We start from the raw sequence: 25,698 nt of genomic DNA, 5'->3' as shown, positions 1-25,698 counted from the left end.
AGACCAGGCTAGCCTCAAACTCACTGAGATCTGCTTGCCTCTGCCTCCCAGGTGCTGGGGACTAAAGGTGTGCACCACCACCACCTAGCTTTAAAGGCACTTTAGAACAAAAACAGTAAATCACAAAATATATGGAATTAAAAAACAGAGAGGGCTAGAGAGACGGCTCAGCAGTTAAGAGAACTTGCTGCTCTCGCAGAGGACATGTGTTAGCTTCCCAGCACCCAGGTTACAACCAAGGCTCACAAATCTAGTTCCAGAGGATTCAGTGTCTTCTGACCTCTCTGAGCCTCTGCACACATGTGAGGTTACACACACAGACACGCACACCCACATGTGAGATTACACATGCAGACACACACATGGGAGATTATACACACAGACACACACAGACACCTAAAGTTTAAAAAAAATCCTTTTTTAAAAAGTAGAGTTCATTCCCGGGTTTCGGCAAAGGTCTATCAGGCCGGGCAGTGGTGGCACACGCCTTTAATCCCAGCACTCGGGAGGCAGAGGCAGGCAGATTTCTGAGTTCGAGGCCAGCCTGATCTACAAAGTGAGTTCCAGGACAGCCAGGGCTATACAGAGAAACCCTGTCTAAAAAAAATAAGTAGAGTCCAGAGCCTGTGGTAACCCTAACATTCCAGAGTCAGTGGCGGGAGAATTGCCCGCCCCCCCCAAAAAAAAAACTAAAGGAAGGAAGGAAGGAAGGAAGGAAGGAAGGAAGGAAGGAAGGAAGGAAGGAAGGAAGAAGATAGAGTCAAGCTCAAGGGTACACACCTTTAATTACCACACCTAGGAAGCCGAGGCAGGAAGATTTTTCAAACTGCCAAGTTTGAGACTATACTAGCTGGTTTTGTGTCAACTTGACACAGCTGGAGTTATCACAGAAAAAGGAGCTTCAGTTGAGGAAATGCCTCCATGAGATCCAGCTGTAAGACATTTTATTTTCTCAATTAGTGATCAAGGGGGAAAGGCCCCTTGTGGGTGGGACCATCTCTGGGCTGGTAGTCTTGGTTCTATAAGAGAGCTGGCTGAGCAAGCCAGAAATGAACATCCCTCTATGGCCTCTGCATCAGCTCCTGCTTCCTGACCTGCTTGAGTTCCAGTCCTGACTTCCTTGGTGATGAACAGCAGTATGGAAGTGTAAGCTGAATAAACCCTTTCCTCCCCAACTTGCTTCTTGGTCATAATGTTTGTGCAGGAACAGAAACCCTGACTAAGACAGAGACCAACCTGGGATGCATATTGAGTATCAACCAGCCAGAGTTATGTAACAAGAATTTGTGTCAAACCACTGTTAAAGCAAAGAAACACACACCACCAAGCCAGTGGAGGATGGTCTTGAATAATTCAGTATGGAAATCAGGAGCAGGCCCGGAACAAACAAACAAACAAACAAACAAATGCAGTGTGTGACAGATGGTGGTAACTGCTAAGGAAAACTCATGCAGGAGGGTATTGAGAGTAAATATGCAGGAACAAGGTTAGTGGGTTCTATGGGCTGGTTAGGAAAGGCTTGTTTGCTCCAGGAGGGTAACATTTGAAGCTAGACCAAATAACTGAGAAAATAACTTTTGGGTTAAAGGCTCCGAGGCAGGAGCAGGCTTAGCTAGACGGGACTCTCAGTTCAGCTAGGAAGTTGATAGATGTGAGATGATGTCAGCTGGCCACGTAAAAATAAATGACCAAGTTGCCAGCTGGTGTTCAGGGTGGAGCCGTGGGAGTCATTGAGGTAAGGGTGGGAGTTGGGGTCACCTCTACTCTCCAGGCCTAACCTTGTGAGCGTCCAACGAGAGAAACCAGCTAGCTGACTTGAAGGGCCGACAGGCTGAGACTCTCCACTATGATCTTAAGCCATGCTCAGGCAAAGAGCATATTTCTCTCAGTGTGGTGACCCAGCCTTTCCAGTCCCCACTCACTCTCTCAGACATGTGTGCATCATGGTAATGGGGATCACTGACATGTGATGTCATCATACATGTGACATGTATGGTGTTCTGCCTGACAAGACTTGGGTGTGCTAGGGTCCCCCAGACACCTCCAGCCATACTGTATCAACGTGGGAGGTTTACTGCGGAAGCCAAGTGGGGTGATAAATTCCTTTAGTCCCAGTACTCTGGAAGCTAAAGTTGCCTATAGTGCAAGACCCAAGCATGAGGAAGGTAGGTCAGGGGATCTCTGTGGGTTTAGTAACACCCCGTCTTGGAACAGTTTGCCTGGGCTGTATGGTTCCCAGCATCCACTTGATGGCTCAAAATCATCCTGAGTTCACCATCCAGGAGGCCAGACGCCCTCTTCTGGTCAGCTCAGGCACTGCATGCACATAGTCCACATACATACAAGCAGGCAAAACACTCAGGCACATAAAATAAATCTTTTTTTAAAAAAAGTAGCTGAAGATAAAATCTGGTTAGTAGCATTCTTCTTTAGCATGAACAAGGGCCCAGGTCCACTCCCCAGCATTGCATAAACCAGGTGTCTAATTCAGATCTTGGAAGGTGGAGGCAGAAATTCAGGGTTATCCTCAGCTACTGTCGTTCTAGGCTAGCCTGCGTTAGCAGGTTTGGTGGCAAGCACCTTTACCCACTGAGCCATTTCTCCAGTCCCAAGTGTAGGGTGTCTCGTCCTCAATGCTGCTGACGTTTGTAGCTGAGTTCTGGGGAATGGCCCTGTGCATCTTGACCTACTTAGTACCCCTGGCCTCTGCGTAGTGAACGCTGGTAATCTTTTCCTCCCAGTGTCAGCAAAACCATGTCTCCAGACATTGCCACTGCCCTATTGGGGACCAAGGTCAACCCCAACACAAGGAGCACTGAACTTAAGTCTAACCCCAGGGCTGTCCAGGTGCCAACAAGAAACTGCTGGAAACAAAGTCCAAGTAGCAGAGACCTCCTCTAAGCTAGAACATGCCTTCCTCCAAGCTAGAACATGCCTTCCTTCCCAGAATGGTTTAAATTCCCTGAGTGTTCCAGGAGAAGAGGATTTCAAAGCCTTCAAAGCTCTGTATGGTTTCTTTTTTTCTTTTTAAGATTGATTTATTTATTATTTATTTATTTATTTATTTATTTATTATATGTGTGTGCACTGTAGCTATCTTCAGACACTCCAGAAGAGGGCCTCAGACGGTTGTGAGCCACCATGTGGTTGCTGGGATTTGAACTCAGGACCTTTGGAAGAGCAGTCGGTGCTCTTACCCACCAAGCCATCTCTCCAGCCCTCTGTATGGTTTCTTTTTTTTTTTTTTTAAGATTTATTTATTTATTATGTGAGTACACTGTAGCTGTCTTCAGACACTCCAGAAGAGGGCATCAGGTTTCGTTATGGATGGTTGTGAGCCATGTGGTTGCTGGGATTTGAACTCGGGACCTTTGGAAGAGCAGTCTGCGCTCTTAACCACTGAGCCATCTCGCCAGCCCCCTCTCTGTATGGTTTCTTATTTTTACTTATTTACTTACCTTTCAGATAGAGTCTCACTCTATAGCCTGGGACTCTTGCTGTGTATACAAGGCTGGTAAAATTTTTGCATGTGTGTGTGTTGTAAGAGACCTTGGGACAGGCTTATGTGTAAGGGAGCCCTGTGGAAGTGCCCTAGGACTGTACAGGGAAGGAGAGAAGGAGAGCAGAGAGAGGCTGCCTATGTTTGCAGTGACCGGGTCCTGAGCTGCCATGATCCTCCGGGACTGAGAAAAAGGACTGGTCAACAGTGGGGGGCGTGGCCTTGGGTGGGACAGCACTCTCAAGGGAGAGACTCCAGTGAGATCAGCAGGGGCACTTCTGGCCTCTGGAGGTGCAAGGGCTTCAGGCAAGGAGTGTAGCTCAGTGAGACAGCACTTGCCTGCACCAAGCAAGTACGGCCCCAGCATCCACCCCCAGTACCACAAAGTGTGTCTTTGGTGCATGGACATGGTGACAGTCCATATGGAGTCCACCATGTGAACTGACACCTATGGGATTGAAAACATTGTGGATACCAGGTAATTACTCTCCGGCTTCCCCTTTCCCTCTTCTGTCTTTCTTGGAACAAGAATCTAGACAGGTGCAGGCACACCTACACACACCACACTGCCTTGGAGGCAGAGGGCAGATCGGGAGGTGGTTCCTGCCTCCTTCCAGCTGTGTGGCCTGGGACAGGTCACTTGCACTGCGTGGGGACTGTAGTTTCTTCACAGGGAGCCGAATGTGATTATCTGCTGAGAGAACTGAGCAGACAGTTCTCAGATGTGTACCTGCCATACTTGGGAACTGGTTAGAAATAAGCCTCTGGAGTTTATCTTCACAAGAACTCCAGTGCATCCCATACCTAGGAGAAGCCAGGTCAACCAACAACTCTTGGATGTAAATCTGAACTCAGAACTTAATCTGTGCTGGGGGCAGTGCCGGCAGCGGTGAGCACAGCGCCACCTGCTGACGGATTTGGGCATGCTCGCAGGGCGCAGCTAGGACAGCAGAGCAAATGCATGGGGCTGCATTCATTTTCCTTCGTCCAACCGGGGAATCAGGTGAAAGTGAAGAGCAGGTAAAGAGCAGCAGTAAATGCCTGAGAGATGTCACCAAAGTACAACAGCCCAGTGCCTAGGTCAGGCCACTTAGGACAAAGGGCACATACCTTTGTCAAGTGTTTGAATGGGACAAGCATGCAAATAAATGGTGACCCTCCTTCCCCAGCACAGCTCCAGTCCCCAAATTACCAAGAGTCCCTGTCCCACAGGACCAACCTTCCTGCTTAAAAGGCAACTGAAGAGGTCCCAAAGCAATTCCGCAGCGCCTGGCGGCCCAGGGCCTTTGGAAGGAGGTACAGGAGGAGGCCCTGGTCTCAACACATCCAGGCCAGCTGACTAATGGTGGGAAGCCGGCCCCACCCTTGAGCTGTAGAGATGAAAGGGGCCACAGTTTCAGAGGGTAGGCAGGTGGGGTTAGCAGGTCAGGACAGGCTTGCTTGGCAGCTCAGCCCTCACCCCTTGGCTCCAAAAATTACCTGTCCTACTGGGTTTAATACCCAGTACTACAAAAATAAAACCAATCAATAAATCAATAAAACAGATGTGGGCATTTGGCATCCAGCATCGGGAGGTTAAGACAGGTCGATTGGGAGTTCAAGGCTGTCCTCTGCTTCATAACAAGTTCATGCCCAGCATGGGTTATAAGAAACTCTGTCTGAAGGGGGAGGGGGGAGCAGATGTGGGGCCATCTTTTCTGCTGAGGGAAGCCAGACCCTGGGCTCCAAACACAACCATCCTTGGGACATATCCTTGCTGCTCTAAGCCAGGCTGGCTCACCAGGGCTAGGTTCACACAGTATGGCTTCTGAAACTAAGGTGTGGCCAACCAGACCCTGGCGCACTATCACCAACCTCAGCTCTCCACTTATTGGCAGTAGAGCCGCTTTTTCCCGTTTTCCTCCCCGATCCCACCGTGCTGGCTGAATGGAAGGAATGTGGGTGGGTGGGAGCCCTTAGGAAAGGCTGAGCCAGAGGGAATGGTCACAGCTAGAAGACAGGCAGCTGTGAGGAAACAGGAGGGCGAGGGTGTGAGTCAGGTCAGCTATTTGGAGCAACTTGATTCCTGCGTTGGAGGCTTGATTTCCTCACCGCTGCAATGCAAACGGGAGACTTAACACCCCAGTAAATGTTAGAGGACCGTCCTAAGCAACCAGAGAGTGAGCAAACTTTCCCAACGGTCAGGGTTATGTAAGTGTCGGGAGGTTTCAGCCTGAAGGATGTGGATGAAGGATGTGTGGAGGGCCAGGATAACGTGTAAAAATGGTTATCTTTGTGATGGGAAGCTCTCGAGGACTCAGGCAAGGACCCAGCAAAGAGTCAGACACACACAGCTGAAGTTCAGACCTGTCATTTTCAGACCAGCTAGTGGAAATGCAAGCACACAGCTCGTTAGGAGGGGTGGGGGTAGGGGGGATAGCTCATCCGTAGAGCACATGCCTAGCATGCAGGAGGCCCTGGGTTCAACTCTCAGTACTACAGTTAAAAGGAATAAATAGAACTGTAGAGCTGGGCATGGTGGTGTCCAGCACTCTTGAAGGTTCAGGCAGGAGGATTGGAGAGTTCAAGGCCAGTCTTGATACATAGCAATTTGTAGTCAGTCTGGGCTACAAGAGGCGGGGTGGGGTGGGGGTGGGGAATAGAGCAGCAACTGTGGGGTCCTTATCCTGGGTTAACCCCCATGACCCCGCTACTGCACCTCCAGGGCTCTCTGCCTCTCAGTTGCTGGGATCAAAGGTGTATTTTGTATTTTAATTTATTTTGTGCCTGTGAGTAGGGAAAACATGTAGAAACCAGAGGACAACCTGGAGTCAGTTCTCACCTCCCTCCATGCAGATCCCCGGGTCTGAACTCAGGCTGCCAGACCATCAAGCCTGCTTTACCCCTGGGCCATTTCATTGACGTTTAAAATAATAATAATCATAATAATATTTAACATTTCTGCGTGCTCCTCTTTTAAAAAAAAAAAAAAGACAGCCCTGCCGGGCGTGGTAATCCCAGCACTCGGGAGGCAGAGGCAGGCAGATTTCTGAGTTTGAGGCCAGCCTGGTCTACAAAGTGAGTTCCAGGACAGCCAGGGCTATACAGAGAAATCCTGCCTGGGGGGGGGGGGACGGACAGTCCTGTATGTCTTGAAATTTGCTATGTAGACCAGGCTGGCCTTGAACTCACAGAGATCCACCTTCCTCTTCCTCCAAGTGCTGGGATTAAAGGTGTACACTGCCACGCCTGGCTTGTGTGTACCCCTTTTTATCTGTGTGCGTGTGCACATGCATGTGGGGGGGGGGAGGGAGGGGGTGAGAGAGAGAGAGAGAGAGAGAGAGAGAGAGAGCTGGAGGGCAGCCGCAGGCATAACCCTCAGGAAGGTCATCTAGCTTGAGACAGGTTCCCTCATTGACCTGGGTCTTAAACTTAGAGCGGCAGTGTGGCCAGATTCCGTCTCCCTCCTTGCCAGGATTCCAAGCAGGCTCCAAGCATAGCGTTTTATGTGGGTTGGGGATTTGTTTACAAGGCAAGCCCTTCCCGGGGAGCCATCCCTCCTGCCTGGGGCTGAGTTCAAGTCCTTATGCTTTACCTGCTGGGCCAACCCCCAGCCGCAGTGGCCTCCGTGCCTAGGCTGGCATCCGTGCCTCTTCTAAGCTAATTATTTTTACTTCTGTTCCCAGCTCCTTTGTTTTTTGTTGGTTTGTTTCAGTTTGAGATGGGGTTTCACGTAGCTAAGGCTGGCCTTAGACTGTATGCTCCTGCCTGCATTTTCTCAGTGCTGGGATTATAGGTCCGTGGCACCATGCCAGGCTTTAGACAGAAACCACATTGTCAGTGCTGTCCCAGAAGGAACACATGGCTGTCTCCATTCTTTGGCATTGATGAGGTCTGGTTACTATCCAGGAGAAGAATCTGAGGTTCAGGCAATCAGAGAGACTTGCTTGAGGACAGTTGCTTTACCATCTGACTTCACCTCTGGGCCTGGCCCCTGTGCTCGGCACTGTCCAGGTGAGCACTGCTAGCACTCCATAATGCCTGGGTAGATTTAAGTCACCAACCTACAGCTGCAGAACAGGGACCAGTCCAAACTGGCTGTTTATTTCCCATTGCCGAGTGAGTCCAAGCCCTTCCCCACCCACCCCAGAGCACGCTGTCACTGGGAGACCACACCCTACTCTACTTCTTCTTGACGCAGCAGATGAATTGTCAAACTCTTCTAAAACCCTACTTAGAGAAAACCCATTTATAGACCAAGGCTATGTTGATGGGCTTGGCTCTGTGATCATAGAGAAGCTGTCAGCCGGCTAGCCCAAGCCACCCGGTGCCAGCATCTCTGCACGATCTTTACCTGAAGTGGTTCACCTGCTGTCCCAGCCACCTGGCACTGCAGCTGGGACCACAGGTCACCAAGCCCCCAGAGGGGACTTCCTCTTGTCTGCCCTTGCTCACCTGAGGCAGACCACTCTGCTCTTCCTTTCCCATCTGCCTGGACCTGGTCCCAGGCCCAGCCACTCCCCTCTATTGTTCCTGTTGTAGTTAACACAACACACAAACCAGGATGCATATTAGAATATATACACATATATTCCAGTTCACTGATATAACCCTGGACCATCCAGGCAGAGGACAAATGGTCACCCTGTTGGCAAGTCTCCCCTGCTCTGAACTGGCTCTAGCAGGCTACCTTGACCTTCCAAGACCCATCTCCATGTTCCTTGGGCCCAATCCCTTAAACCAGGACTTCATGGGCCTGAATGGAAAAGCAAGCCTTCATCCTCCATCTCCCAACCCAGACTTCTCAAGGCCTCCTCGTGAGCAAGTGCCAAGGGGGAATGGCCCTGCTTGGCCCTGGCAGGTACATAAGGCTCCTGAGGCAGAGCCCTGTGTTGTGCAAATGGTATAAACTCATCTCCAAGCGGCTAGGAAGGGCAGCCATTACCTGTCCAGTGTAACAGGCAGAGGTTAAAGACAGCCAGCGCCATCGTTTGTGAGGCTCTGACAGGCAAACTGTCACCTCCATGGGTTTCAATCCTCCTTGCTAACACAGACAGCACCAGATAGCAGAAACAGGGCCCAGCAAGCTCCCCCACCCCCACCCCCACCTGCCAGCAGTCCCCAGCCAAGCTGTCCCTTGGTGCTTTCTGTCTTCCACAGTCCTCTGCTACATCCATCTGTCTGCCTTCCAGCACAATGGCTCTCAGCTGTGTCTGAGCTGGGACCTATAATACCTTGTGCGACCTCCCACCCCCACCCCTGCAAAACAACTGCCCAGATCCAACCCCTAGAAGTCAGCCGACTGAACCGAATGGCTCAGGAAGTGGCTTTCCGATGAGTCCCAGGGTAGGCGTAGGAGATGGGATGGCGGGTCCCAGGTCTCACGGTGAATGTATTGATGGGGCTTCCATAGTGGGTGTTGCCGTGAGGAGACCTGGAAGGAGAAGGAGTGGAGAGCAGAGAGGTGAAGCTCACACGCAGCTGGTTGGTCCTCACTCTACCGGCCCTCCCCAGGGCAGAACACCTTAGAATGTGATACTGCATTCCTGACCTCCAGAGTGGAGCACCCTTTTTACCCTCTGTTCACTCAAACTCCTGTGCTCTCAGCCTGGGTCTGTCTTTCCACCCCGGGCCACTAGGTCTCCCTTTCCTCTATACTGATTTGAAGTCCTGAAACTCCAGAGGAAGAGGTGGGTGAAGAAGCCTGTAGGGAAGGAAGGCACTAGCCAACAGCACCCTCTTGAGAATCTGGGCCTTCCTCTCTTAGTAAGTCGCAGGCGATGGCCCGAGGCCTTGGCATTAGCTCTGTTTACCGCACCCCCAGAGATCCTTTCATCTTAAGAGAACCCAGCTCACCTGCTACCTTTGGCAGGGACAAAGCCATAGTCCCCAGCTTTGCTGCTACTACCACCGCCACCACCTGGCGCCTTGAACTTGACCTCGGTGGCACCCCGGGCGCCCTCCAGCGACAGCCTCCGTGCGTGCAGACCTCCGGGGGCCGCGCGGCCCGCAGAGTTGACCCGTCGCATCTCAGGTCCTCCTGGCTGCGGTCCGAAGCAGTTAGGGGAGCTCAGGCTGCGACCAGTAGAGCCACGGGGCATCCCGGGGTTGCGATGGGACTCCCCGACGTACAAGCGTTTCTTGATGAGCGATCGTCCGCTGCCTGAGAAGCGATCTAGGCCCCCGGACTCCGGGTATTGAGTCCCCCGGAAGCGCGAGAAGCCAGGAGTCGGATTGGGGCCCCAGGACTGCCCTAAGTCAGAGAAGTTGTTCCTGGGTGGGGACCCGCGACGACCCTGATGCTGCTGCCCAGGGGCCGGAGGCTCAGGATCGTTGCTGAACTCTGGCGGCGGAGGAATGATATCAAAGCTGAACTCCTCCTCCTCCTCTTCCCTCTTGTAGGAAGGAGAGGGCGGGGAAGAGAAAGACTTGGGAAGGGCGCGGCTCTGGGGTAAACTTGAGGGAGCTGGTCTTTCCCGGGCCACAGGGGCTGGGGTTTCGGCCTTGGTCCACCCATGCCTGTAGGTAGGCTCTGAGCCTTGTGTGTCTGGTCCCTGCTGGGGCTTCCAATGACTGGGCCCCGTGGGCCGTGCTGAGGTCAGATGGGAGTCCTCTGTCTCACTGGGCACCTTAGGGACCACAATGAAGGAATTGGGCCGGCTACCTCTGTAAAAGATGCTATCAGAGCTGGCCTCTGGTTGGTTGCTATGGTCACGGAGACTCCCTGGCAAAGAGGACCGTCCAATCGCAGTCCCTCCAGTCCTAGTCTTCTGTGCCCTCTGTCTGGCTGCAAGGAGCAGGGCCATTGGGGAGCCCCGCTCCACCACTTCCCCAGTCACCGGGTGTCTGAGGAGTTGATCAGCTGGCTGGCCTGGCGTGAGAGATTTGGCCGGATGGTTTTGTAGCTCCTTTTCATCCACTACATCCCCTGAGTCTGGAGCCTCCCCTCTGGCCCGAGTGGGAGTCACTACAGCAACCCCTCGGCTGTGGCTATTCTGGCTGCGATGGGGTCTGTAGAGAAATGGTGCCTCTTCTCCACTGGTAGACATCTTTGGTGGGAGAGCTGGAGGAGAGAGGGTGCCATTTGTGGACAGTTGGGTAGCCACTGGGTCTTCTTGAGTTTCTGGCTTTTCTCTCTGCCTCACAGAGGCAAGGTCCTTCTCTGCCATCAGCTGAGATGATGGGGTGGACAGCTCAGGTGCGTTCTTGAGTACCGCTGCTTGCCCGGGTGTGTCCTTGGGTGGTGTGTCCTGCCCAGGTGTGTCCTTGGGTGTTGTGGCCTGCCCAGGTGTGTCCTTGAGTGGTGTGGCCTTCCCAGGAGTGTTCTTGGGTGATGTGGTCTGCTCAGGTGTAGGCTTGAGTGGTAAAGTTAGCCCAGGTGTGGCCTTAGGTAGTATGGCCTGCCCTGGTGTAGGCTTGAATGGTGTGGCTGGCCCAGGTGTGACCTTGGGTGATGTTGCTGGACCAGGTACAACTTTGGGCTGGAGTATTGTGGTGGGCAGAGGGGTGGTAGATGGCTGGGGTGGATTCTTGGTGGCAGGCTTATGGAATCTGCCATTATCAGTTCCATTTTCAAAGGTTCTTCCCCCTTCCAGCCTGGGCTTGGGGGGCAGAGATGCTAAGCTGGGCTTGGCTTCTTTCTCAGCTGAGGAGGCAAACCGAGCCTCTAGCTCACTCCGGATCTGCCTGACACTGGGGGCTGGAGTATCCTGGGCAATGTAGTCCACAGGGGGTAGGACCAGGCTGCTGGTGGCTTCTCTCTCTGGCAGGCTGCTGCTGGAGGGGCTCTTCTCAGGAATACAGGGGTGTACCTTCTCAGGCAGGCTTGGAGGAGCTGCCTCCTCTGACAGGCTGGTGCCCTTATTGTTCTCCTTGTCCTTCAAGGCCACAGTAGGGCCTGGCCGGTGGCTGAGTGACCGATCCTCTTTCCTGGTCCCACAGAGATAGGCTGACAGCTCACTTCGAAGCTTCTCCATCTGCCGGGGGTCTCTCCAGTCAACGGGTTCTGACGAGGCTGTGTCCTCCACACTGGGGGGTTTGGGCTTGGGTTTGAGAGCAGGTGAGTTGGATTTGGAGGTCTTCATAAATCCAGAAGATGGAGGGGCTGCCAGCTCGGTAGAGGGCAGAGGAGGAGCAGCTGGGGGCAGGGAGGGTGCTGGCGGAGGGAGTGGGGGAGCCGGTGGAGGCAAGGGAGGGGCTGGGGGCGGAGCTCCAGCTTGTCCATTTGTCTGGGGTTCAGACTGCCTGAGCCTTGGGCTGCCTGGTGTCTCAGGCCTGGGCTCTCTGGGTTGCTCTGGCTCCAGGGCCCTGTCTGGGTAAATCTGAGATGCAGGGCGGATGTTGAAGCTGGGAGGCAGCGGGCTGGGGGCGGAGGTCTTCTGGGTGGCTTCCTCCTCCTCTGGAGAAGCGCCGGGTGCTTCCTGAACGGGGATAGATGAGGTCCTGACTGGGGTTGGGGGAGGCACCTTCGGTGACCTGGGGAAGGTGAGGTGGGGCTCTGGGCTAGGTCCTAGGGGGCTCCTCTTTAGTTCAGCAGGGCTTTTGGGGGGACTGGTTCTGGGGTCCTCTGGGTGCCTGCCATTGAGCGCTACTTCTGATTTCCACTTGGTAATAGCCCCAGGGGGGAAGAGATGAGTTCCAGGTGTGTGCAGAGAGACTGGAGCTGGGGGTCCTGGGGCTGGCAAAGAAGGTGGAGGGGGGCTTAGAAAAGCTGACGGTGGGGCAGGGGGGATGAAGTCAGGAGGGGTGGGTGTGGATGGTGGGGATAAGATGTCTAATGGTGGGGGTGGAGGGGGGGCTGTGCTGGGTGGGGGTGGGGGTTCCACCAGCAGAGGAGGGGGAGGAGGAGGAGGAACAGAAGGAGGGGGTGGTGGAGGGGACTCCCCTGGAGGCTGTGAAATGTCCTGGGGTGGCCCCGGGGCTGGGCCTGGGGGAGGTGGGGGAATGGATGAGTCCAGATCGTAGCATGCTGGCCTCAGGTCTCCCACAGAGCTGTACAGTCGGAGGTTGCCATTCACTAGTGTGCTGGTACCTGAAAGAAGGGGAGGCAGAGACATGGAGTTGAGCCAGTCTCCACCCCTCTGTGGTTTAACGCTGTTGCTGTTTCTTTAATGTGTGTGTCTGAGGAGGGCAGGTACTATGGTATACTTGTAGTGGATTGAGGACTTAGGGGAATCAAGGCCCCTCTTCGCACCGTATGGGCTCTGGAGACTGAACTCAGCTCAGATTTGGTAGCTTACCTTATCTGCTGAGCCATCTTTCCCGCACAAAGCCGGCCTCTGTGCCTGGCACAGGGAGAGGGGTTGACCAAGGGAAACACTAGTGTACCTGTGCCTGAAGGGCTAGCTAGTGTCCAGCCCTTTCATCTGAAAGCCGACTGAAGAAGCAGCAATGGCCGCTATGTCCTGAGCTGTCAGGACACCTTCTTATATTAATAAGGGGCTTCCCACTTGAGGTCCTGGAGCAGCCCTGGGTGCTGACAGGAGGAAGCAGTCTGCACAGATAGATAACTCTCGCTTTTGGGAGACCCAAGTCTACCGAAACCCACTGCAGAGTTTAGAACCCCTGCGAAGTGTTTGGACTGAGGATGGTGAGGAGGAAGGAAGGTAGCCGGGACAGTGCTGCTACAGAGATGGACAGCAGCCATACGCCCCTCTTCTGCACCCCGTTCCCCGAAGAGTCCGCCTCCCTCCGCCATGCTTGTTTTCCCTTTTCCCTCCTCAGAGTGCTTAGGAGAGAGTCTGCTCCCAGCTATGTGATGCTGGGGACCTGAAATGGAACCCCCACGCTGTGTCCTGACAGCAACAAACAAACAAAGCAGAGGGATCCTATCCACTAAAGCTTAGCCTTGCTTTGTTCTGTGCTAGGGATCAAATCCAGGGCCTTGCTCCTGCTTGGTGATGTTGACCTCTGGCCTTTACACACTCCTCCACTTGCTCTAAACTCCGCCTCTGAAACTTACTCCATAAGGGGTCAACCCGATAATTCCATACACTAGTCAATCATTACCATGGGGAAGGCAGTAAGAAAAACAGCAGGGGAGGGGTGTTAAAAGGTGCTGTTTAATTAGGAAGGCCCACTGGGAAGGTGACCTCGGAGCAGAGGGGTAAAGAGTGGGCTGCAGAGCAGACCCCGGGCTGAAAACCTGCCTGGTTCGCTAAGGAGCTGCCTTTAGGAGCTGCAGAAGGGGAGAGTGAGGACGGAAGCGGTGACTGAGACACCGCAGTTCTCAGGAACCTTTGCTCAGAGTCACACGGGGTGTCACCAGCCTGATTTCACCAAGTGGCTCACATCCATCCCATACACTGAGTCCTCTAGAGTTAGCACTGCTCTTCTCAAGCAGGGAAAGTGTCCTGGGGACGGAGCTAATCAGGCTATAGCTTATAGGCTCAGAGATAGGTTTGTCTGACCCAGGTCTTCCTGCTGCCTTCTATCCTGCTGTGACCCGGGCCCTCCCTGCTCTCACCACTCTCTAAAATGGGTGTTAGCCAACCTTGACTCTCTGCATCTCCCTGGCCCACTGTTCTCACCCACCTTGACCAGTAGTAGCTAAGAGGTGCCGGATGCTGGCTTTGCCTCCAGCTGGGGGAAATGGAGATGTTTGCTTGCTTGTTTTATTTTGTTTTAACTTCAGGGCCCCAGCAGGGATGAAAGGAAGCCACAAGATCAGAGTTCTCTTACCTCCCACTTCTTTGTCTGCAAAATCTTCTGGGACAGACGGGGTGGGCACAGCCAGCCCATGGTTCTCCTGGGCATTCTGAAAGAGACCAGGGGACGTGGAGGGATGAACAGACAACTCAAACTGGGCTGTGAGTCTCCCATTACCAAAGAAACTGCAGGAATGGTAGTAGCCATACAACTTCTTAAGTGAACACATTTATTTTAGATTAATTAATTATCTGTGCAGTGCCCACAGAGGCCAGAAGGTGACAAACCAGAGTCACACGCGCAGTTGAGAATGAGCACTCAGGTCCTGAGAACTGCAAGGGCAGCAAGTGCTCTTAACTGATAAACCATCTCTCCAGCCCACCCTGTGAGTGAAGTTTAAAAAATAAATCTGGGTTGGGGATATATTTCAGTTGGTAGAGTGTTTGCCCTGTAGTATATACAAAGCCCTGAGTTCGAGCCCCAGTAGGGTAAAAACTGTGTGTGGTGGGGTATGCCTGGATTTTCAGCGCTCAGGGCAGATTAGGGAGGTCAAAGACATGCTCGGCCACGTAATGAGTTTGAGGCCATCCTGTGATACAGGATACAAATGTCCTGTTGGTTTTTTTTTTTTTTTCTCAGCTAGAAATGCATGCTTTGGGGTTCCCATTCAGGGTTGTTTTTGTTTTTCTGCTTTATGCATGTATGAGAACAACCACAAAAGCAATGTTAGTTACAGATCAAATTTGCAAATACAGAACCAGCAAAGACGAGGATCAACTACATCGGAATAAGAATCTCAATTCAAAGCAAACTAAGGAGTCAGGCACGTGCCACACACATATCAGGTGATCCCGGTCTGTATCATGAGTCTCAGCTACAGTGAGGCCCAGTCAAAACAAAACAAAAGCCAACCAAAAAAGCCAAAATGAGGGCTGGTGAGATGTCTCAAAGGGTAAAGGTGCTTGGCTGCCAACGCTGGTGGCCTGGGCTGAGCTGAGCTGGTCTCTGGGACCCAGAATGGAAGGAGAGAACCAGCCCCTGGGGACTGTCCCCAAGCCTAACACAAAGAACCTGCAGTGACTCAGCTGCCCCAAAGAACCCGCCTCCCGACCTCCAGTTGACTCCAGGTCTTCACCAGGAATTTACAGAAGATAACTAAGTGTTGAAGCAGGGCTCTGCAAGCAGTGCAGGCGTCTCTGATCTCTCACCTGAACCAAACAGAGCTGTGTTTGCACAGCTGTCTGTCTGAGAGTCTATTTTGCATTCTCTCCGCACCCCCCTGCCCCCAACACATTTCCATAGATCAACAAAGTGCACACACCTGCCATTTGGGAGCTTGGCAGAGCACTACATGTGCTTCTCAGGGGTCTCAGTGGCCTGGCCTCTGGCTCCCAAGTCCATTCTCCTTTCCCACTCACTTAGCACACCAGTCTATGTTCTAATCCAACAGTCTCCCCACCACCACAGTCTGCGTGCTTCCTGGGCCTGGAGTTGGGCAAGCCATCTATTTCTCCTTTATTTTTCTTCAAGCCACCGTCCTTGGCTTCAGAGTCACTATGTAGCTGAAGATGACCCTGAACTTCTGGTTTTCCTGCCTTCACCTCCCCAATGCTGTGATGGCAGCTGCCACCACCACACCTGGTTCTGTGGTATTGAGGATTAAACCCAGGGCTCTGTGCATGTGAGGCAAGCACTCTGCCAACGGAGCCACATCCCAGTGCCCCTCCCATTAGTTTCTAATAATACCAAGAATGCTCCTTGTGCCCTACTCGAAACCATCTCCGTCACCACTCGATGAGAAAGATGTCCCCTGCATGTACTGGGTGAGGAAAAAGACATCCGGAAATGTCTCAGAAGTAATTTAAAACATACAGCTACAGCTGGCACTGCTGGACCCAGGCTCTGGACATTGCACCTCACCACAGCCCTTCCTTTAAGGACTAGCTCAGCTGCCCTTTGTAAAGGGGCTTTGGAGCAAATGGACTTGATGTTATCAGCCCTGCTACCTCACCACAGGACTGAGAAAAATACTTCAACACCCCCGGGTCTGTTATCTCTACCTGTGAACTTGTGCTAAGCCCAGAAGGGACCCATGCACCCATCTGTGATGATCTGAATAGGCACAGCCCCCAAAGACTCAGTTATCTGAATACTTGGTCCATGGGGAGTGGCACTGTTGGGAGGTGTGGCCTTTTCGGAGGAGGAGGTGTGTGACTATGGAGTTGGGCTTTGAGGTCTCATATGCTCTAAGTAGGCCTTGTGAGGCAGTCTCCTGCAGATTGAGAGTTAGAACTAACCCCTGTCTCCTGGACCCCTGACTCCTGTCGAAGTTACTGCCCCCACAGCTCCCACAGGAGAGACTTGGGTAGGAACAGCACCAAGCCTTCCTACACGCAAATAAGGTTTCCCCCAAACTCTCAGTCTAAGCCAATGAGAGGTGCCTGCTGTCAAACCCTGAATCACCCCCAGAACTGTATATAAGTCCATGCAGGGAATTAAAGGTATGCGAGAAATATTCCTTCATCTGAGTCTTTTGTTCCAAGAGGTCTATGTAACACTTGGGAAGAGATCTTCTCTCCCGAAGAGCCACCCGAGGTCCTACTGCACGCCTCACTGGATAGTCGGCTTCTCATCGGCCAAGCCTGACCCGACTCAGTTCAGAGAGGCTCGGTTAAGGAGCGACCTGGAAGGCGTGGCAGAGACTCATCTCTCTGCCTGGACTCACTTCCCTTCTCGGGAACCTTCCTACCTGGCCTGGACAGAGATCTCCGTGGAAAACTTCTGGTACCCAGTCCCACACCCTGTAAAAACAAGTGTTCCTAACAGGTGAGCCTTCCCGCTGGACCCCAACTCTTCCTGTTCTACATATCCATGAAACCCATTTTCTTCACATAAAATGCAGAGACTAGGAGGCACAAATATAGATGAAAGCAAAATGCTCTTTAGATGTAAAACAAACTCACAAAGATAACGCAGCCCCAGGCCGTCATCCTCTAATGTCTTCCCCAACAAGACAAAGCTCCAAACCAGCAAAGCCAAGCTCCATGGGGTCCTGGGCACTTGCGCTCTCTCTCTCTCTCCCTCCCTCCCTCTCCCTCTCTCTCCCCCTCCCTCTTCCGTCCGTCCATCCCTCCCTCCCTTTACATCCTTGCTTGCTTTATTTATTTATTTGTTTGTTTATTTATTTATTTATTTATTTGAGATAGGTTTGCTGTGTAGCCCTGGCTGTGTGCTGTGTTGGAACTCCTTATGCAGACCAGGCTGGCCTTAAACTCATAGTTCCACCTGCCTTCTGCCTTCCAAGTGCTGGAATTAAGGTTGTGTGCCACCACTACCCAGCCTGCTTGCTTGTTTTGGGGTGCTGCGGATGAACCTTAGATGTTCAGGGTTTCACTCTGCAGGTAAGGAGGCCTTGAACCCCTGCCGAAGCCTCCTGAGTGCAGGGTTTTAGATACATCCGGCGTTTCGATCCTACAACACTGCAAACAAGTCAAGCCTCCCCAGACCGCAGCTCGGAAGCCTGTCAGCACAGCCAGCACAATGTGACTTGCAATAGGGAGCGGCTCAGGCTTGGGCTGACTCCTTAGTATTCTTCCCCCACACAAGGAAGCCCTGAAGTCCAGCCTCATCCCTCCAGCATCTCCCAGGTACAAACCAAATGGTCCTCGGCTTGCCCAAGCCCCTGCATTTTCCTCTCACATCTCACTGCGTTGGCTCTTAGCGGCTGTGTCCAGCACGCTGCAAAGGAGGCAAATACGAACTCTTTTGAATCTCAGCCTCAGAAAGACAGATGGGGAGTTTCCCTCTTTCGTATGGGACCCCGACTGCTGGGATCAAGAGCGCAAGCCCGGAGGGTGATCAGTTCAGCGTGGACAGTACAGGTTTGTAGGGCACCACCTTCATGGTTGCTCAGTGTCTCGCCATCCTGACTCTGGGAACTGAGGCAAATCCTCAAGAAGAAGAGGGTCCAGGGATGGTGAGAGGGTGCAGTGGGGAAAGAGTGTAAGCATGGGGACCTATGTTCCAAGCCCTAGAGCCCACATAAAGGTGGAAGCCATAGTGAGTGCCTGTAATGGCAGCACTCCTACGGTGAGATGAGAGATGGGCAGGCGAGAGTCCCTGGAAGGGGAAGTGTGCAGGCCAGCTAGCCTGGCACAGTGAAACAAGAGACCTGTCTCAAACCAAACAAGCAGAAGGTGAAGTGCAACACGAAGGGTTGTCCTCTGACTTCTACACATATCCTGTGGTGGCAAATGAGACTGTGTGTGCAGCCTCCCCATCACCCCAGACACACACACACACACACACACACAAACATGCATACACCTACATGAACACACATATACACACACAGAGGAGGGAGGGCGTTAAGGTGCAAGCACAGGCTCTGTATGATGCTGAAGTCGGGAGGGTGTACCAGGAAGAGCAATGAGGACAGTTGGCAGTGACTGGCTGTAAACAGCTTACCAGATAACAGTATTTTATCAACACTACATTCCTGAGTACTAGCAAAGTCTCTAGCCTTAGGCAGTGTGCCCAGGGAGGACTTGGGGATAAAAGGACACAATGTCTCAGGTCTTGAGAAGCTCAGAAGCAAACAAAATATATTTTCTAAAAATCTGTAATGAGATCTGCCCTCTTCTGGAGTGTCTGAGGACAGCTATAGGGTACTTACATCAAATAAATAAATAAATAAATAAATAAATAAATAAATAAATAAATAAATAAATAAATCTTTAAAAAAATAAGTAAGAAGGATTGGGAAACAAATGTGACCAGTGTCCAGAAGGTTCTAGGGAATTATTTATACTGTTCCAACAACCGTCCGGTATATTAGGGTGAGTTAGAAAAGGTTATGCACTCAAAGGGACTAAGTAAACATTGAAAAATGGCTAAAATGGTAAAGATTAAACAAACAAACAAACCCAAACAGCTGCAGAAGCATGGTAGCATGCAGCTGTAATCTGATGCACTGTCTGAGAAAGGAGGCAACTCAAGCCAGGTGCTGGGCACATGGGAGGCAGAGGCAGAGGCAGAGGCAGAGGCAGAGGCAGAGGCAGAGGCAGAGGCAGAGGCAGAGGCAGAGGCAGAGGCAGGCTGATTTCTGAGTTGGAGGCCAGCCTGGTCTACAGATGGAGTTCTAGGACAGCCAGGGCTATATAGAGAAACCCTGTCTCAAAAAAGGAACAAACATCAAAGAGAGAAAGGGGGGGAAGGAGAAGGGAGAGGAGGGGGAGGGGGGAAAGAGAGAAGGGGAGAGAAAGAAGGGGAAGGGAAGGAGGGAGGGAGGGAGGGAGAGAGAGAGAGAGAGAGAGAGAGAGAGAGAGAGATGACTCAAATGGCCTGGGGGATATTTGTGGGAATTGTCTTGAACAAAGAAGACCCAGCTTAAAGGTGGGCAGCAGCGCTCCCTGCTTTGCAGCCCTAGACTGTACAGAGAGAAAACTGCGTGAGGTCCAAGTGCGCGCGCACTCTCTCCACTCTTGGCTGTGCACGTGTGTGAGCAGCTGCCTCAAGCTCCGGCCGCTGTGATTTGCCCACGGTGATAGACTGTGACCTGGAGCTGTAAGCCCAGCCAACCCTGCCTCATCTGCAGTGCTTCCTGGCATTTCTGTGCTCTGTCACAGCCACGGAAGTGAAACTAGGGGAACTGCCAAGGACTGACACCTGAGATTGTCCTCAGCCTTCCACGTGTGTCCCCGCACTCCCACACGCCCCACACACCCCCTTTACACAAAAGCACAGGAACATTTAAAACCTCTGATCACACATACATTAAGCTTATCTGAAAAAAGAAAGAAAGGAAGGAAGGAAGAAAGAAAAGCCAGGAGGTGGTGGTGCACATCTCTAATCCCAGTATTCTGGGAGGCAGAGGCAGGTGGATCTCTGTGAGTTCCAGAACAGCCTGGTCTACACAAAGAAACCCTGTCTAGAAAACCAAACCAAACCAAACCAAGCCAAAAGTTTATCTGGACACCGCGGTGCACACCTGTGAAGTCAAGACAGGAGGGTCATGTGTTGCTATATGAGACCTGTCTCAGAAAACTAAAAGCAAGTTTACATCCTTTGGTTTTACCTTTCCTCAGGACCAACAAGATGTACTGCCTGACAATGTCAGCCTGCAAACTGCAAACTGCAATGGAGGTGCAAGGAAAGAAATCCAAACTGTTGTCCTCTGGATCTGTGAGCACACAATTATGCATCATATATGTACATATGTATGTATGTATGTATGTATGTATGTATGTATATAGACATACATACACGTGTGTTATATATGTGATGTATGTGTATATATATGTGTGTGTATACATATATACATATACATACAATAATAATAAAAAATACAAATCTACAAAAAAGGAAGGAAGGAATCGGGCCAGGGAGAAGCTCTTGCAGTGCAAACCTGACAACCCAAGCGAGATCCCCAAAACATAAAAAGCTGGACACCGTGGCATGCATCTGTCCTCTCAGCAGGCCTACTGTGAGATGGGAGGCACATATGAGAGAACTGACAGGAAGGACTCAGGTCAGCTATCCTGGAGTACACTGCATAGCACCCAAAACAAGAGAGTCCTTGCCTCAATTTGGAAGGAAAAAATGGCGCCCCACAAAACTATCCTCCGACCTTCACACATATGCCTGCCATGCATACCTACACTCACGTGTCTACACTCACAAGAATGAAAGGAAGAAAGGAATCTGTCATTTACTCTAGTACTTCTGTCCCAGCTACTCCTCTGTCCCAGCTACTCCTCTAGCACTTCCCATTTTCCAGTCACTCCCACTTCACAGCAGTCCAATGAGTCTTTGAGTCTCCACAATGCTCCCCCCCACCCCCCACCCCCGCACATTTCCAGGTGGTCCTGGTGATGCATGCCTATAATCCCAGGACTCCAGAGGCAGGAGCATGACTGTAAACTTCTTAAACTGACAAACAACAAGAAACAGGCTGAGGAGATGTACCAGTTAGTGAAGTGCATGTCATGACAGCTTAAGGAGGAGAATGCAGTACCTCTGCCCCCACGGGAAAGCCAGGCACGCATCTTTAATCCTCATACTGGAGAAGCAGAGACAAATGCATCCCTGAAGCTCAGTGGCTGCCCAGCCTAGGGGAATGCATGATAAGGTGTGGTGTGCTTGAGATAAACAGTGGGCATTGACATCCACCCTCCACACACGAGTACACACTTATGCGCATGGGATGGATGCAGCTCTGGTGCCCCAGTGCATGATGTGATGTCTAGGTTGGGTCCCAAGCTCTGCAGACACTTAAGTACGACAGCATACACTAACGTCTCAGCACTTGAGAAGTGGAGGCAGGAGGATCACCCTGAGCTACAGAATGAATTATGTCTGAGTCCAGTTTGGACTAAAGACTATCTCAACAGTAAAAACAGAACCCCTGTGTTACAATTCAGTAGTAGTTTACTAGCCTGACACATGTAATGCCCTGAGTTCATTTTTTCAGTACAAACAAACAAACATGTTGCAAGCAGGATGCTTTCCCTCTTCCAGTGTCCCTCATTGGTCTAGGGGAAGAAATCCAGCTGCCTTCCCATGGTGTCTGAGCAGGACCCGTCATAAGGTGGATTTTGTACAGATTTTGTACAGCTCTGTTACCATCTCTCCACTTCGCAAACTCTGAGCTCCAACCAACATTTCCTGGAGAAGACCCAGCTTGCTCCTCTCCTCAGCAAGTGGGCTCTGGCAGCAACCCTCTCCTCTTTGGAGCAGAGACCCTTCCTTTTTCTCTGTGTAGCCCTGGCTTTCTTGGAACTCACTCTGTAGACCAGGCTGGCCTCGAACTCAGAAATCCGCCTGCCTCTGCCTCCCAAGTGCTGGGATTAAAGGAGTGCGCTATCATGCCCAGCTCCACCATTGCTTTTTAAACCCCAGTTTAAATGCCCCTCTTCTGTAAAATTCTTGGCAATCCAAGTTGGTGCTAACTTCCCTTCCCTGTGAAGTCTACAGGCCTTAGGACACTATTTTTATAGCCGACAGTTACTACGTCATATCTCCTGAAAACACCACTCAGCGTATGTCAAACACAGCAACCCAATTAGTCTATGCAGGAACCAGAAAAGACTTATTTCCTTTCCAGGTGCGGAAAACGAGGCACAGATAGGCTGAGGTCATCACCCCAGGTCACATAGCAAGTGGCTACAGCATTTGTTCTTCATGCTTCTTGTGGGTCAATGCAGTGCACACTGTTACTGGCTAGAGCATGCCACCAGCCTGCTGGAGGTCAGGACAGCTGAGTGTCTACATATACATGTCTAGTTTTAGACAACTAACAAATCCTTTTGAAGGAGTAAATTCCGGAGTGAGCAAGTGGTCTGAAGAATATAGGAGAAAGAAAAAAAAAATCTGTTTTCTCATGCCAGATCAGCTACCAATCAGTTCAGAGCAAAGTCAGCCTGCCTCGCCTGTAGATGTATTCCAAAGGTCTCATTGACCATGGTGTTTTGTGAGGCTGGCTCATACGGTGCCCCTTCTGTGGCTCCCTAACCTTGGCTATGTGAATGATGACCTAGATATACGTTGATACTCAGGCCACCCTACAAGGACAGGGTGTTAGGACAGCTTACTTCCGTGGCCTCTGGGTGGTTGTCTAACTCCTGGGAGGAAGGCCAGGAAAGGTGTTCTCAGAAGCAGAGTTTCCAGGAGCCACCAGCCAGCAATCATGGTGTATGTGTGTCCCTGTGTCCGTGTGTCCCTGTGTCCATGTGTGTGTCTGTATGTGTATCTGTGAGTATGTACATTTGCCTGTGTGTGTCTGTGTGTGTCCATGTGTGTGTGTCTGTATATGTATCTGTGAGTATGTATATGTGCCTGTGTGTGCCTGTGTATCTGTGTGTGTGTCTCTGTGTGTATGCTGTGCCCTCCTTACCTAAGCACCACTTTATCCTTGGCCTCTAGCTCTGGTAAAATAGCAAAGCATCCAAGATGCTGCCTGTGGGAATCAGCCTGTGCCTCCATGCGCTGCACTTACGGGGTGGCTGTCCACATCCCCAAGGGGTGGACCAGCCTGTGGGCATCATGCAGAAGGCACTCAGTGAGCGCCTGAGCCTTACAAGGCCATGCCCTTCCCTGCTATGGCAGGTGTCCTCCTTCAGTGTCTGGGGCGGAGCCCAGCCCGGCTCTGCCAGTCAGAATGTCATGTCATGAAACTGGGCCTCAGCACTTCCTCGTCTCCCCAGCCTGACAACACCAGGAAGCTGGGGCCATGGGCTATCTCACGGGGTCCATGGCTGGTGCCTCGGTTCAGAGGAAGACATGGGCAGTGAGCCAACTGCTCTGGCAAGGCTGATTCGGGGAGCCTGGAGGGGAGGGGTAAGACTCCAAGAACATTCAGGCTTATTTTCTTCCTTCTCTGTTTCTCCCTTTAAAAAGAAACGAAGAAACCAGAGGCCTCTGTAGCCCGGGCTGGTCTTTAACTCTGTATATAGTCAACACTGGCCCTGAACTGGTGATCCTCCTGCCTCTGCATCCCATCTGCCACATTATACGCACAAATCCCCATGCCAGCTACTTTCCTTTATGTTTGTGTGTGCACATACTACGGTGAACTTGCGGAGGAGGTCAGAGGGACAACCTGTGGGAATCATGTTTTCTTCCCACCGTATGGGCCTCAGGGATCATCAGATTTGGTGGCAAGTTCCTTTCCCTGTTGAGCCATCGTGCAGCCCCTCAGCTTCCTTTCTTAACAAGTGACTGTGTTTCATTTATAATTAAAAAAAAAAAAACCATCCAACATAGTTATGATTCTTAATTGTAGGGTGTTTGGTTCATACTCATGATCCATGGAGGGAGAGTGAAGCAGGAAGACCAGGCTGAGTCCCAGGTTAGCCTGGGCAACAGAATCAGGCTATCTTTAAAGACCAGTCTTTATAACTAGAGTAAAGCAGACATAGAGTAGCATTCAGGCCGGTGGCACACACCTGTAATTGCCACTTGGAAGGCAGCAACAGGGGGATTACTACAAGTTGGAAGGTAGCCTGGGCTACATATGGAGACCCCGTCTTGAGATAAAGCAAAACATAAAACAAAAACAAAATATGAGCTGGGTATAGTAGCAAAGCCCTCCCAGCACTTGGGAAGCAGAGGCAGGAGGATCAGTGAGTTCAAGGGCCAGCCTGGGCTACATGAAGTTCTGTTTCCAAACAACAAGCTAAGCAGCATCCCAAACAGTTATCACAAAGGCAGAGACAGTACCCCTCAAAGCTCAGTGGGTGCCCCTCCGGCCTCCCAGGACTTGGTGTTCTTGCCTGGACTCTATAAAGTGGGGTGGACCCCACCTACCTTGGGATGGTTGGACTACAGAGGCTGAGGCACGCCCACAGACCCTGAAAAGCAGGGCAGAGGAGGGAGGTGTTTGCTGTCAGGCTCGCCCTTGTGGGAGGCTGGAGAGGCCCATCAGTTAAGGGTTCTTCCAGAGGGCCTGGTTCATTTGCCAGCACTAGAAGGCTGTTACTACAGTTCCAGGGATCCAATGTCGTCTTCTGGCCTCTGTGGGCAGCACACACACACATAGCACAGAGACTTATATGCATTCAAAAACACTCACGCCACAAACTAAAATAAATAAACCTCAAAAACCCTCTGTGGGTTAGTCAGAGCCTGAATCTCCAGATGTTGTGCCCAGGGCATGGCCCCCTGACTCCTCTGTGCACATGTTTTGGGGAAAATGGGTGTTTCCCTATGGTCAGGGACAAGTCACCAGGAATCCTCTCCTGTCCCCTTTGCTATCACTTTAGGGTGGAAGGAAAGAGAAAGGAAAGGGGAGAGGAAAGAATGAGTAGAGGAAACAGCAAGCTAGCCACCTCTCCCCGCCTCGAGTTTTGCCCAATAGAGTCTGCTGCTCACCCCTGCTACGAGAGAGCTCCACACTCCATCCCACCCCACTGACCTCCTCTTGCCCTGGTATACACATCCTCGTGCCTGGGATTCCTGAGTCCAGCCAAGCCCCAAGGGTAGATCCCCAGAGGTTGGGCCAGCAGGTAAATGCATGGCTGACCTTGGTGTTGGAGCCTGAAAGCCTTCCTCACCAGCCTCCTCCTGAGCCTATCTGTGCCCTGGACCGGGAGGTGGCATATGGAGCTCTGAGGGGGATGGGGGAGGGAGCAGACCCTGCTCCAGAGTAACAGCCAGGCCGGCTTGGGTCCTCCCTCACGCCCAGCCAGAGTGGGAGTCACAGAAGAGTTTTACAGGCATCAAGGTGCTCAACAGAGTGAGGGCCAGCTGGCTGCCACTGGTTTGTGGGGGGCAATGTAGGGGTGTGGGCAGAAGAACACTGCAAGCCCAAGACAGGACATGACTTAGACCCAAGACCAGCCATGGCCTCCATAGCATCTAAGATCTCTGAATCAGACAGATGGGCGGGTGATTTCAGCTATCAGCTCAGTTGGGCTGGGGATAGCTTCCTCAGTAGACTACTTGGTAGAGAGTTACGTGTGTGGTAACACAGAAAGCCCCCAGTTCAGCTGAGGGTGTCCTCAGTTGTCAGAATGTTTGGGGTGCTTACTCAGCACTCAGAAAGCCCTGGGTTCAATTCCCAGCACCCAGTAAAT

The 25,698-nt window shown here is 51.7% G+C and overlaps 1 protein-coding gene across 1 annotated transcript in view; it reads right to left on the bottom strand.

Moving 5' to 3' along the window:
* Nucleotides 1-7,549: 7,549 nt before the first annotated feature.
* Nucleotides 7,550-25,698, bottom strand: part of AI661453 (expressed sequence AI661453) — a 34,000-nt gene continuing 15,851 nt past the window's right edge. The window contains exons 3-5 of the mRNA NM_145489.2: nucleotides 14,159-14,234; nucleotides 9,335-12,509; nucleotides 7,550-8,912 (exon numbers count right to left, since the gene is read on the bottom strand). Coding sequence (NP_663464.2) covers nucleotides 8,795-8,912; nucleotides 9,335-12,509; nucleotides 14,159-14,234 — 3,369 coding nt within the window. The 3' untranslated portion in view covers nucleotides 7,550-8,794. The remainder of the gene's footprint in view (nucleotides 8,913-9,334; nucleotides 12,510-14,158; nucleotides 14,235-25,698) is intronic.

The sequence above is a fragment of the Mus musculus genome, chromosome 17, assembly GCF_000001635.26.
Source record: "Mus musculus strain C57BL/6J chromosome 17, GRCm38.p6 C57BL/6J".
Lineage (NCBI taxonomy): Eukaryota > Metazoa > Chordata > Mammalia > Rodentia > Muridae > Mus > Mus musculus.
This window is presented reverse-complemented; position numbering and strand designations above follow the sequence as displayed.